This window comes from Felis catus, chromosome D2 (genome assembly GCF_018350175.1).
Source record: "Felis catus isolate Fca126 chromosome D2, F.catus_Fca126_mat1.0, whole genome shotgun sequence".
Classification (NCBI taxonomy): Eukaryota; Metazoa; Chordata; class Mammalia; order Carnivora; family Felidae; genus Felis; species Felis catus.
The window spans coordinates 45,177,067-45,190,243 of record NC_058378.1 but is presented as its reverse complement, the minus strand read 5'-3'; the positions used below and the strand labels follow the sequence as shown (position 1 = coordinate 45,190,243).

The window sequence follows — 13,177 nt, the reverse complement described above, 5'->3', positions numbered from 1 at the left end:
TACAAAGATACAATGATTCACATAACTTTTATTTTGACATTAATGAATGGCTGCCATGGAGCAAAATTAAAAACTTAGTTTTTTGACTAAGGCCAGTGGGTAAGGGATTCCCCAGCTCCCAGGCTTTTTCCTTTCCTGAAAGCCACCTCAAAAATCCTACTCCGGATGACATTAAGTCCTTCGCAGTCCCCGCAGTCAGAGCCAAGCCCACAGCCCGGCTTTCAACCGCCGCTCCCGGGTCGCGGAGCCCAGCCCCGCAGGAACACCAGAGGGCAGGCCAGAGAGTGCAGGGCGGCCACCCGGCCCGAGGGAGTGCAGGCGGAAAGGAGGGACACCCGTGACTCACCAGGCCCAGCCCGCCGCCAGACCGCACGCCTTCACACACACACCCCCCACCCCCGGCGCGGCCCAGCCTGTCAGCGCCCCCCAGAGGCAGACAGGCCCCTTCCCGCAGCAGGCCCCCTCCCGGAACGGGCCCACTCCCCACGAAGGCCCGCTTCCCTGGACGCGGTGGGGGCGCGCACTGACCTGAGACACCGCCTCCCTGCAGATCCGGCAGCCGGTGTGTCCCTCGCCCCGCCCCCAGGCCGGCGCGAGCATGCGCACTGGGCCCGCCCGCGCGCCTGCGCGCCCCCGAGCGCCCCTGCAAGGCACGCGCCGCCGCCTGGGAGGCCGGGCGAGGCCACAGCAGAGGCGGAGGCCCGGCTCCCTGGGCGGCGCGCACCTCCCGCCCCCCGCCCTGCCATTCACTGGCGACTTGGGCCCGCGGCCCCCAAAGTCCGTCCTCCCCGTTAGGCGGCGGGCGCCGGAGGGGAGGGGACAGCCCAGGGGGCAGGAAGCTGCAGCTTAAAAGGGCAGCCCGCGCCGGGCCCTTCCTCCCTCCCTTCGTCCCCGGGCCTCCGAGAGCGCCTCTGCTCCGCGGCCTCCGCCCCGCCGCCATGTACCGCTGCCTGGGCGAAGCGCTGCTGCTGTCCCGCGCCGGGCCCGCCGCCCTGGGCTCCGCGGCGGCCGACTCGGCCGCGCTGCTGGGCCGGGCCCGCGGGCAGCCCGCCGCCGCCGCCGCCGTCGCCGCCGCAGCCCCGCAGCCGGGGCTCGCGCCGACCGCCCGGCGACACTACAGCGAGGCGGCGGCCGACCGCGAGGACGACCCCAACTTCTTCAAGATGGTGGAGGGCTTCTTCGACCGCGGCGCCAGCATCGTGGAGGACAAGCTGGTGGAGGACCTCAAGACCCGGGAGAGCGAGGAGCAGAAGCGGAACCGGGTGCGCGGCATCCTGCGGATCATCAAGCCCTGCAACCATGTGCTGAGCTTGTCCTTCCCCATCCGACGCGACGACGGCTCCTGGGAGGTCATCGAAGGCTACCGAGCCCAGCACAGCCAGCACCGCACGCCCTGCAAGGGAGGTGAGCGCCGGCCGAGCCCCTCGCGCCCTTCCCCGCCGCCCTGCCTGGCCGGGGATCTGGCCCCCTCCCACGCTCCCGCCCCCCGCCCCCCGCCTCCCGCAGCAGGCGTGTCAGTCTCGCGCGGGTGGTGGGTTTTCCTCCCGAAATCCGCCACGTAGTGGTCCTGTCTTCCTCCCCCGTGAGCCATCATCCCGGGTTCCTGCAAGTGTGAACACTGTATGCTGAATAGATGCTGCACCGCTCTCCTTTTGATCTTAGTGTAGGTGACACCCAGGGTGGATCCTGACGAAATGCACTTCTAGAAATGGGAATGACCGGCCCATCTGATTGTGCTCTGCAAGTTTTTGTGAGCATCTATGACTCACCGAACGAAAACTATGAGATAGTTATTTCCAGCTCTTTTTTTCCCCACTCATTTTTACATCAGTGGCAAATGATACAGGAACTTATAAAGTGAATTGTCTTGTGGATTTGAAATCTAGACAGTTTTACTAGCCAAACGATTTTACTAATTACACCATTGGCTTTTTAAGTTGTTTTTCTACCCTGACAGCCTCAGTTTTGCGCGCGCGCGCGCGCACACACACACACACACACACACACACACACACACACAAAGTAATACATGAGCAACGTAACATCTCCGACAAATAAACACCGGGCGCCCTGACAGTAAATCTTAAAGGGTGTAGAATGCAGGACAGCCCGCCAGCCAATGGAATGAAATAGCCCTGGGGGTGTGGACTGGTCCTGGCTAGCACCAGATTTGAGCTTGGGTAAAAGATAAAGTACTGAAGGAAAGGAGTTGAATCGGTTACAATTTGATAGTCACCAAGTTATCCCGTAGTTTAAATTTTCGAATATGTGTAGATTTGGCCTCTGCAGTCAGATTGCTTCCTTTGGGCCAATAAAAACTTTCAAACATTTCTCCTCAATACATCTTTAAAGATGTATAAATGTAACCTTAAAAAAAAAAAGGTAAAACCACTTCTTTTCTGTTAAAAAAAAAAATGATGTTTAATAAAGGCCCCAAGGAGGTGAAGTCTTGCTTGAGGTTGCTTGGCTAATAACCACAGAGAGGATGTTGGGCTGGACCCTTTGTCTCCATAAGCCTGTCACAGTGTTCTATTACACTAGCTGACTTGTAATGATAATTTTTAGAAATCTCTCTACTAGAATTTGAACTCTGCTGGCATTCCCAGCCTGGGAACAAAGGTTGCCTGAAACTGTTTAATGATTTACTTGTTAAATTTGCATTGGCCCCACCCTCTTCTAGGACATACCTTTAGAGCTTAATTATCCTCTAGCTCTGTTTCCTCTTCTCAAACTAATGTTTGAACCACTTTGACCTCTAATTTCCCTTTGCAGCTCCAAAATTACATAAAAGGTACACAGTCAGTCTCCTACATCACCTTCCTTCTTCCTACCACTCCCTTATTCTCTAAACCAAGAATACAAGTTTAGACTCCCAAGAAAAGCAAACAAGGATGACGGAGGAAGAGAGGTTAGCAAATACTAAACTGCAATGTGTCTTTAAAATGGACGTCTAGTTTATATTACTATCCTGCTGGCAGTATTTTCCAGTCCCTTAAAAGATACACAAATAAACCATTATGTAAATTTCCGGCAGGATCTAATTTAGTTTCCCTGAAGTTCTTTACATTCCTGTTCTTTTTATGCCAAGCCCTCTCCTATCTTTATAAATCACAACTCCACAAACCCACTAAAGCAGCTAAAATTTACCATCGTTTGTCAGTCCTTATCCTCTTGTTTCCATGGCAGTTTCGTACCAAATTATTGAACCTAGCAACAAATCACATCAGCCCTCTTGAGACACTGTTATTGCAGCACTTGCTTGCACTGGAAGTGTAAGATACAGTTCTCTCTTCAGTTTATCCCATTTACCAGAAGGCATATACTAAAAGCACTATTAACTCCCAGCATATAAACATGGAGAAACCTATTTGCAACTAATGATTAATAACAGGCATTGAAAGATAACAGGACGTGCAAGAAAATTGGCCACTATAAAGTGATAAATATTATCTTAAGGAATTTGAAAGACATCATGGAGATGAGATTGGGAGGATTATATAGCCCTGAAAGCCCTTAAAAATATTTTAGTGTGCTTAACATAATGAACAGAGTGCTAAATAGGTGATCATCAAAATTTGAACATGCTTTCCTTTCATAACACTCCAGGATCTTTCTCCCCATTGCCACCTTCATCTCATTGCAGAGAATACATATTCTAAGAGCACTTTATTTTTGGTAGTTTTTGTCTCCAATTAAACATGAAAGCTTTATTTTGTTTTGCTTTGCTTGTAAGAAAGTTGTTGACCTCCTTGGTTGTATTGTGGTCTTAGAAATACAGAATACATTAGGTGATTGAAATTTTTAAGGATGCTTCGAATAATCCCTGTGACTTCAGTAAATCTTTCCCTTTTAAGCATACTTTAACACACTCGCTCTCACCTCCTCAACTGCCTTCTCTACCATAGTTCTTCTCAAAAACAAACAAACAAAAACCCAAAAAAGCCTTGTCTGCTCCTCTTCATACTTTTCATAACCCTCAGTTTTCTGCATCTAATCTTTCCTGGACCTTCTACCTGAGTTTTCAGAAATAAAATTTTCAAGGTTGAAAGTAACAATCTAATTATAATCTGTGTAAGGGAAACAGGTGGTTTTCAGACCTGGGGTGGCTGATGTGTACTTTCTTCCAAGTAAATATTTAATAATACATTTTAGTTTTTTTGCTTCTTTTCCCGCAAAGCATATTTAACTGAAATCATCAGATTGGTACCTATTAAGGATTTGCAAAAGAGTATGCTATAGGCTTTGAAGGGAAGTTTTAAGAGCAGTCTTAATATTTTCAGCAAAGATGAATAGTGTGGGAATTTCTGCTTTGAGAAGACTTTTTCAAAGTTTCTTACATGTTTGAAAACATTATCAGTGATTGTTCCTGTTATCTTTCTCAGAATAAATTCTGTATATTTTTGGCCATGCTTCTGCCCATGTACCTTTTTAGAAAGGAAGTTTATCATTTAAAAGTCAGTTTTGAGGGAGAAGTACAGATTGGTAACAGCAATTCATTGATATAGGAGCAATTTAACTTTCTCTCCCAACTTTTCCTCCCCCACCTCTTTTCGTCATATTAAAACTATTAAGCCAAAATTCTGTTACTGATTCTTCCTTCTATCATAGAACTTTCTAAAATTATCATTGTTGAAATGGAAGTTGATTGACTGTAAATGGAATGCCCTGATATACTGACCCTGAATCTTTTGTTTAACTGTAAATATCAGTATCAAAAAAAAAAAAAGTATAAACTGTGTTAACTCATTGACTTGTTTTTTAAGAGCCAAAATGCAAAAAAAAAAAAAAAAAAAAAAAAAAGAAAACAGTGGGAGGTAGACAGGCTTTGTTCTTGTCTCTGGGGGACAGGATGCAGGGGTGGAGGGCAAGGGAGGCAACAGGATTGGAGTCTGTGTAGTATTAGTCCACTCGTCCTCTGGAATATAATTGTCTGATGATGATGGTACTTTGGGGCAACACTACAGAAAGTACTTTTACTGTTTTAAAAGGACACATCCTCTGTCTTCACTGAAAAAAAAAAAAAGTTTCTGACTTATTTCTGCTGGGTCAAATTGACAACCATCAAAACTTGGGTAACTTTGTTTTTTTGTTTTTATTTTTTTACAATTTTTTTAATGTACATTTATTTTTGAGAGCAAGAGACAGAGTGCGAACAGGGGAGGGGCAGAGAGAGAGAGAGACACAGAATCCGAAATAGGCTCCAGGCTCCGAGCTGTCAGCACAGAGCCCAGTGTGGGGCTCAGACCTTCAAACCATGAGATCATGACCTGAGCCTAGGTTGGATGCTTAACCTACTGAGCCACCCAGGCACCCCAAAGCTTGGTTAACTTTGAATAGACTCACACTTTCTAACATTCTCAGAGTGTGACTGTGTGTCTGCATCTACTTCCACAAGATAAAATGTAGCCTTTGTAGATAGATTAAATTTAGGATTTAATGCATTCTGAAAATTCAGTTAAAAGACAAGTAATTGTATGGGGTGCCTAGGTGGCTCAGTTGGCAAGGTGTCCGACTTCAGCTCAGGTGACTTTGACTCAGGTCGTGCTTTCACGGCTCATGGGTTCAAGCCCCGTGTCAGGCTATGTGCTGACAGTTCAGAGCCTGGAGCCTGCTTCAGATTCTGTGTCTCCCTCTCTCTCTCTGCCCCTACCCCTCTCGCATGCACGCGTTCTCTCTCTCACTCTCAAAAATGAATAAACATTTAAAAAAAAATTTTTTTTAAGGTAATTGTAATGTGTTCTTCTCCCTAGCCCTCATCCCTAAGGTTTTTGTTGGTGGTGCCACTGCTGTTGTTTTTAATACTTTTTAATTAAATCCAGAACTGGTTTGCCATGATAAAGGCCTTTTAATGTCATGGAAGCCAAATAGCTCAAAGCCTCTAAACCGCTCCCCTCTCACAAATACACTAGAGAACGAAGAGATCGCCATTCAGTCTTGCTGTCATTTGGTGTGAATCCACGTAGCTGGTTTGCTTTGGCATTCAGAACCCCATACGCAGGAACACAGACACTGCCCGCTGCCCACTGCCCACTCATTATGCAGAGTACACATTGCAGGAATTGGGGCATCAAAAATTGGAGGACAAGCACCAGTATGTTAAACCCCAATAAAACTTGCAGTGTTTAAATTTTAAGCATAAGAAATAAGAATTAAACATGAACTTTCTGGCTTATAGGGGAAAGAAATTGGCCTTACAACTATTGATGATAATTTAGATTGCTTAGGAAACTTGTTTTTGTCCAGTGATGTTAAAGGTGCTGAGGATTCTGCCAGGAACCAATAAAGACTAAACTATCAGCTTGTGGATGCTAAAAAATTCTGGGATGTTGTGGGGTTCTTTCCTGTTTATTTTGCATAATAATTAGATTTTCATAATACAAAAAAAACTTTTTAACCTCTAATATCACTTAGTGAAGAGCATCAATTCATAAATGGCCCATGATGACTCCACCCAACAAACTCCTGTAAAAATACATGTATGTCTTTCAAATATTCATATAGTGATAACAGTTGTAAAATGACAAGTAAAACAGCTCTACCCCCAGTTCTTCCCCAGGAAATAACCGTCAACAACTTTAAATCCAAAGCCATTATCTAAAACTGACCTAGCTATTCTGAGGAACCAGTGTTTTTTCCCCTTGGCAGAAATTGATACAGACTGCAGTACTCACTATCAAGAATGAAGCATCAATGTAGGAAATACTACTGATAAAGGCAGGAAAGGTTTTGCAAAGGGCAAAATGACAGCCTGGAAAAGGGCTGCTTCGAGACCTTCTAAGTTTCCTTTCACAAGGTAACAACACTTGGGAGATCCTGCCTCCACAAAGGTCAACTGGAAAGCAAGGGATAACCTAACATCTAACATTTATTGCGTTCTCCGTGTATATCAGGCATTTTGCTAAGAGCTTTTCATGCATCATCGCTTTTATCCCTCATAACAACCTCATGAGATACACTGTTGGCCCTGATTTTCAAATGCAAATACCAAGGCTGAAAAGTGGAGGACTCCTGGTAAGGTTACACACCTAGTTACCTAGTGGAGTTGGGCCCTGTTAAGAGTCCCATCCTCTGACTCCAGCACCCACTTTCTTAATAATTGTTTTCTGGGGGCTTTCATGTAAAAAATTATACATTGTATCATAAGCAATGATTGAGAACCATGCCATGTCATCCACACAATAATTCCCAACACTGGGGCTCATTCGAAATGTGTTAAAGGTTATTAGAAGGCCTGCCTTCTTCCTAGAAAAAACAAGTATATGCCAACAAGTGTGCATATAGAACTCACTCATATATGATATCTTTATGGGCCCACTTATTCCAGTTACTTAGGCAATGGAAGAACATTTTAGAGTTTTCCACTGAAAGAGGTTTGAAGAGCTCTGGTGTTGAACAGTGGCTCATTTCTCTGCCAAAGTGTATGACATGTATCTTTAAGGGTTTTCAGTGGACCCATTTTAACATGGCTTGCTTCTGAGTGTCTCTTCCTTAAAAACGAAGAAGTTATAGTTTGTAATGAATTGCTATTTCTCCTGGTTATTTATTCTTGGAGAAAGTCTGTCAGACCTTTTAACTTTTCTGAATTGCTTCTTGGCTAGAGGAAAATGTGAAAGATGACACAAATGGAAATTATAAAGGTTGTCAGTAATATGACTCCTTTTGCCCACGTATCGTTATCATAAATATGTGAACACAGGCCTTCAAAACATTTTGTACATTTGAGCCTTAGTAGGATTTAGGACTCTTTTTTTTTTTTTTTTAATCCCTTTTAGCAAGAGAGAAACAGCAAGGGAATAGTCAAGGGTGATAGTACCCCCATTGGAGGTTTACTGAATAAGCTATATGAGCTATAGACTATATTCCAAATAAATCAGTTTTTCCATTATGTGTTCATTTTCTCTGCAGGCAAGAGCTTTAAACTTTATGCTTGATTAAGGAACATTCCTTAGCTCATGGGGATTTCTGATAGTTAACCTGTTCATTACAGGTCTTTTAATTGCCTACTCTGTGTCAGGTACCCTGCTCTTTGCTAAGGGAACTATTCACAAGAAAGCTTTAAAAAAGAAGAAGAAAACAAAGCTGATTTTTTTTTTTCTTAAAATGTTTTTAATTGATTTCCTCAAAATAGAGCAGAATCCCAAATCCCTTCTGGTATCTATATCATTCTTCTTTTGCTTTTAGTTCAGTATTCTATTTCTACATTTTCCTTTCCCAGGAACAGTCAATAAATGACACAGTTGAAAACACTAAACAATGCATTGCTACAATAGGAGTTCAAAGGAGATACCAGGGAGAGACAGTCTTGATCTGCAAGTAGGGAAGGCTGGATAGGAGTTGGATGGGGGAAAAGGTCATTTAAAAAAAATTTTTTTTTTTACATTTATTTACTTTTGAGAGACAGCAAGTGAGACAGAGCACAAGCGGGGGAGGGGCGGAGAGAGAAGGAGACACAGAATCTGAAGTAGGCTCCAAGCTCCGACCAAGTGTTCAGCCCAGAGCCCAACGCGGGGCTCAAACCCACAAACTTTGAGATCATGACCTGAGCCAAAGTCAGTCACTTAACTGACTGAGCCACCCAGGCGCCCTGAAGGGTCATTTTAGATAAAGAGAAATAAAGGCGGTGACTGATTCAGCCCAGACAAGATGCAGGACTGTGTGTGATGGAGTCATAGGGACAGACTGTGTGTTTATAAATAGTGGAAAATGAGGTTTTATGACATAATATTTATTTGGTCTCTGCTCCCAATTCCTGACATAGAGCTCTTAAAATCTTTGTAATTTCCTGAGTGATGGGGGTGCTTGGAGCCTCCTTTGTCCTAATATTTGGTCTTGGACTCCAGTTCCTGATACAGAGCTCCTAAATCCCTTGGAATTTCCTGGGTGATAGGAGCATCTTTTGTTCTAATGAGGCACTTCTTGCTGGCTTCCTGGATAGCTTCAGGATGGCAGCTGGTGACTAGAAAGACTAAACCATGATTAGTAGCCTAGAACTTTCAGCCCCATCCCCCGCCCTCCATGGAAAGGAAAAGAGTTGGACATTGAGTTAACACCCATCATGCCTCTGTGAGGAAGCCTTCATAAAAATCCGTAAACCACTAGGTTCTGAGAGCTTTCCTGATACCTCCATGTGTCAGGAGGATGGTGCACCTGTTACCTAGAGACAGGCTCCTGTGCTCAGGACCCTGATAATAAACCATTAAACATATGTAAAGTGTTTACTTGAGTTCTGTGAGCCATGATAGCAAATTATTAAACCTGAGGAGAGGGTGTGAGAGCGTCCAGCCAAGTTGGACAAAAGTATGGGTACTGTGGGCACCCAATACTTGAGATTGAAATGAAGACCAGTCTTGTGGAACTAAGCCCTTAATCTGTGGGGTCTGCGCTAACTCCAGGTAGTCAGTGTCAAAATTGAATTAAATTGTGTATGACAACCAGTTGGTGTCCACAGAGAATTAGAGAGCTGGTTGTTGGTATGGAAAACCTGCACATATGGTGTCAGAAGTATGCGAGCAGAAACAGCTTTTTCCCTTTATGCTTGTTGGGTGCATAATGGTAAATCCAGGAGAGCTAGGCTGCAGAGGAGCTGAGGATGAGGTGATAAGTAATAGCAGAAGAAATGAAAAGCAAAGAGCAGCTAAAAACATTTTAAAGGAAGGACAGCATTCCCCAACAGGTAGGATGTATCAATGAAGGAGAGAAAAGTCAAAGATAACTCGTTTCTAGCCTGAGGCACTGTTAGGAAGAAAAGGTGATATTATTATTAGGAAAGAAGACTGGATTTTGAAAATAAAGGAGATTTGGTGTAAAATGATCCTTAGCAAAACTTGGAAATACAGGCATATATATTTTCCCGATCTTACTCTTGCAAAATATAGTCGCTCTACCTATAGTGCCCATCTATCCCTTATCTCCTTTCTCCCTTTAATTCTCTTCTTCCTCTTCAGAACCATCTCAAATATCACCTAGACTTGTAAATAATTTATATGAAACTGGATATCTGTAATTTCAATACTTTACCCTTTGAACCTTTTTATAACAGGTTATCGTTATGTTTTACTAAATGTTGTCCAGTTTTATATTCACCACTTTTACTAGCATCATTTCCAAGACCGGTTTGGTAGGAAGGTGTGGCTAAGTTTACTGCTATTCTCCCAATAAGTCGATGAAAAAAATGAACAAGATCCCCCTCTTAATGTGTAATTCCTCCATCCATTGGGCAGTAAGTTCAGTACTTAGGCACACAACAGATCTCTGTGTCCTATAAATAATATGTACTTAAATGCAGGCAAATTATTTGGAAGGATCTATATATACCCACTTCAATCACCAAGAATAGTCCCCCATAAGAGAAGACTGGGATTACATAGTGGTATGTAATGGGAGGTCAGGGGAGACTCCCAATTTTTTGTTTTTAAGTTTTGATGAACGCATACACATATGTGTTGTATAATTTTTTAATGTTAATGAAAAGAAGAAGTGAAATGTCCTTTTCATTTCTCCAACATCAGCTAAACATATGCTTCCCAGAACTTATTATGAAGTTTGTCTCTTTAAGTGTTTGGTTCCTTGCCTTCCTACATAGACATGGACACTGTCAAAAGCAGTTAAAGGCTATGATATTCCTTTGTTCCTATGTGGCCTGCTTCTTGCACTGCCAACTGAATTTTTATCTGAGACTTCCCATGTTTTCCGAGGTCATTACATGCTGGAGGGTCCCAGTTCCCCACTGCCCCTTGCCCTCCTCTCCTCATTTGTAATTATGTTACTCTGTTACACGTTAGGAAATTATATTAGTATTAAGTGAGAAAAGATGTTCTCGTGAGTAAATGGCAAGAGTGCTAGGGCATGCATTTCAAGAGTTCTGAGGTCTTTATGCTTTTCTGTGAGTTCTGTGCTTGTGGTAGAACTCTTGGTTTTCTGAAAAGTGAGAGAATGCAGTTGGAAATTGAATTTGTGATAAATAAATCAAAGACCTCTTAAAAGATCCAGGCTCAAGTAATTTTTAAAACCATTTAAGTTGTCATGAATGTGTTTCGTTAATGATTCATCACAGAAAAAAACAATGGTGACTTAGTTGCTAGGAGCTTTTTTGTATGTTTTTGGTTTTGAGTCAGCTCGCAAAAGGAAAAAAATTCAAGCTGCTCAGTTGTGGTTTTCACTGAAATTTTTCAAAGTAAGGAACTGGTGTGGTTTCTTCATCACTATAGCAGCTTTAGCTAATTTTTGCTTTTGATTTTGATTTCTCCTAGAAAAACCTGGTGTAGTAAGGAATATCTTTGGTTATTAAGTCAAAAGGCAGAGAAATGCTTTGTGCTGTGTAGTGTGCAGATGTCTGCATTTTATTAGTGTTCTTTTGAAACATCTGGATACCAGTTAGCTCAAAATAACTATGTGGCAGAGTTAATTACTCTTCAGAATAAGAGGTCTGATTTCAGACTTCTACCACCAACCCTTCCTCCAGCTCTACCAGGTTTGATAAATAATAAACGCTGTCATGGGTGGCGGTCAGTTTCCGCTGGCGAACTGGAAGTACAGGTTACTCTGTGGGCCAGTGAGAATGGGGTCTTGATTTGGGGGTCCTTGTTTCTAAGGACACCTGCCGTGTGATCCATACCTGCGTAATCACCCCATTTCCTTTCTAGTTCTGCCAGCTGTGGACTCTGCTTTTCATTGAAAGCATCCACCTCTGTCATGATACCTACTAGCGCTGTCGCTCACAGACCCCATCCGTCTCTTCCCAAACACTAGCAATGCTAGCGGCAACATAGGCTAATGGGTAGTACTACAGGACTTTAGAATAGAAAAAAACCTAATTGACTCCTTTCCATTTCTGGAATAAAATTCTTGGCCCTTTTAGTTTCTGCCCTTGTGCCCCCATCCTATCCCTATCGGCCCTGCTCACTGTTAGCCTTCCCTGCCACCCCACAGAAAAGAAGTAAAGGCTTGCTGTTACGAAAAGTGAAAACATTCAGACTGCAAATAAGATCCTTCTTGCCTCACTTTGTTTTAAAATGTTTTAAGGTTTCTTGGTTTTCTTCTGTGCATGTGTGTTCTTACCTGTCATTTGGCTTTATTGAACGACTTTGTTTTCAAATTCTGTGTTCTTCAAATATGGTAGGTATTCAGAAATGCTACGTTTCCCCCCTCCTTTACAACTTTGCAGTAGTCTGAGGTCTGCCCTAACTCCAGGTAGTCAGTGTCACGTCAAGTATGTCGCATCATTTGTCCCTCACATACCCCAGTTGTGCTAATATCTCATAATCCATTGGATTTACAAATATAGTAGAGAGTGGCTTCTTTTTTGTGGTCATACTCTTAGTGTCCATCAGAATGTGGTTAAGAATTTTTAGGTGACCGCATATTTTTAGTAATTATCTTTGGTTTCTAGTCCCATGAGAAGCAAAGCAACTAGCCTTCCCTTAGGTGTAAGCTCCTGTACTGGAGGGAGTTTGTTTCATCTCAAGCATTGTTACAACACAGAGCATTTTACTTACGGCTATCCTTGAAGGGTTTTGGGGTTTTTTTTGTTTTGTTTTGTTTTGTTTTTTCCAGACTAACAGTTAAGTAACCCTGTGCTGGTATGTCTGCCAGCTTCCAGAAGTAACAACATTTATGTATCACTGATTAATCAGAAAGTTGAAATGAAAACCTATTTTTTCTTTAGCCCAGGCAGTAACCGACCACCTGCATTCCTTTCTGGGTACCTCCCTTGCCCCCTCCTTCCTCTGCTCCAGAGCTTCCCCGCCCGGCTAACGCTTCTGCTCCTTTCCTTATTACCCCTCCGTTGCCTCAATTCACTAGAAGCCTTTCTTGGCTCATAGCCTGCAGAAAATGCTGATGTGAAAGGTAATTTATGTAACTACTCTTCTGTATCTTGCAGTTGAGTTTTCTGATTGGGTGTGGCTCGGAAAGAAAATTTCACTTTACACACAAGAATGCCTGGGTTCCATCCAGTGGAAACATGTTTTTTTGTTATACATACACAGTTTCTGACTCATGGTTCTAGAACTGTTGCAGTAACATAGGCATTTTGTTTACACTGTCTTGTACTAGGAGGGGTCCAGTTTCTAATTAGCATCAATGTCTAGAATAACAGGATTATAATCAGATTTGTAAATGTTACTGTTTCAGGCTGTGTTTAGTTTCCCACCGAATGTATTAGTTTGAAACACTGGAT

The 13,177-nt window shown here is 43.2% G+C and overlaps 2 protein-coding genes across 6 annotated transcripts in view; one reads left to right on the top strand and one right to left on the bottom strand.

The window, feature by feature from the left end:
* The window catches only part of SHLD2 (shieldin complex subunit 2), an 84,149-nt gene extending 83,209 nt beyond the window's left edge, over positions 1-940 (bottom strand). For 3 of the 5 annotated variants that reach the window (XM_045040241.1, XM_045040242.1, XM_045040247.1), the window contains exon 1: positions 529-940. In XM_045040241.1, coding sequence (XP_044896176.1) covers positions 529-940 — 412 coding nt within the window. The remainder of the gene's footprint in view (positions 1-528) is intronic. The other 2 variants (XM_023240635.2, XM_045040244.1) reach the window with 2 other exon arrangements.
* Positions 939-13,177, top strand: part of GLUD1 (glutamate dehydrogenase 1) — a 37,567-nt gene continuing 25,328 nt past the window's right edge. Inside the window, exon 1 of the mRNA XM_045040248.1 lies at positions 939-1,404. Within this exon, the coding sequence (XP_044896183.1) occupies positions 939-1,404 (466 nt within the window). The remainder of the gene's footprint in view (positions 1,405-13,177) is intronic.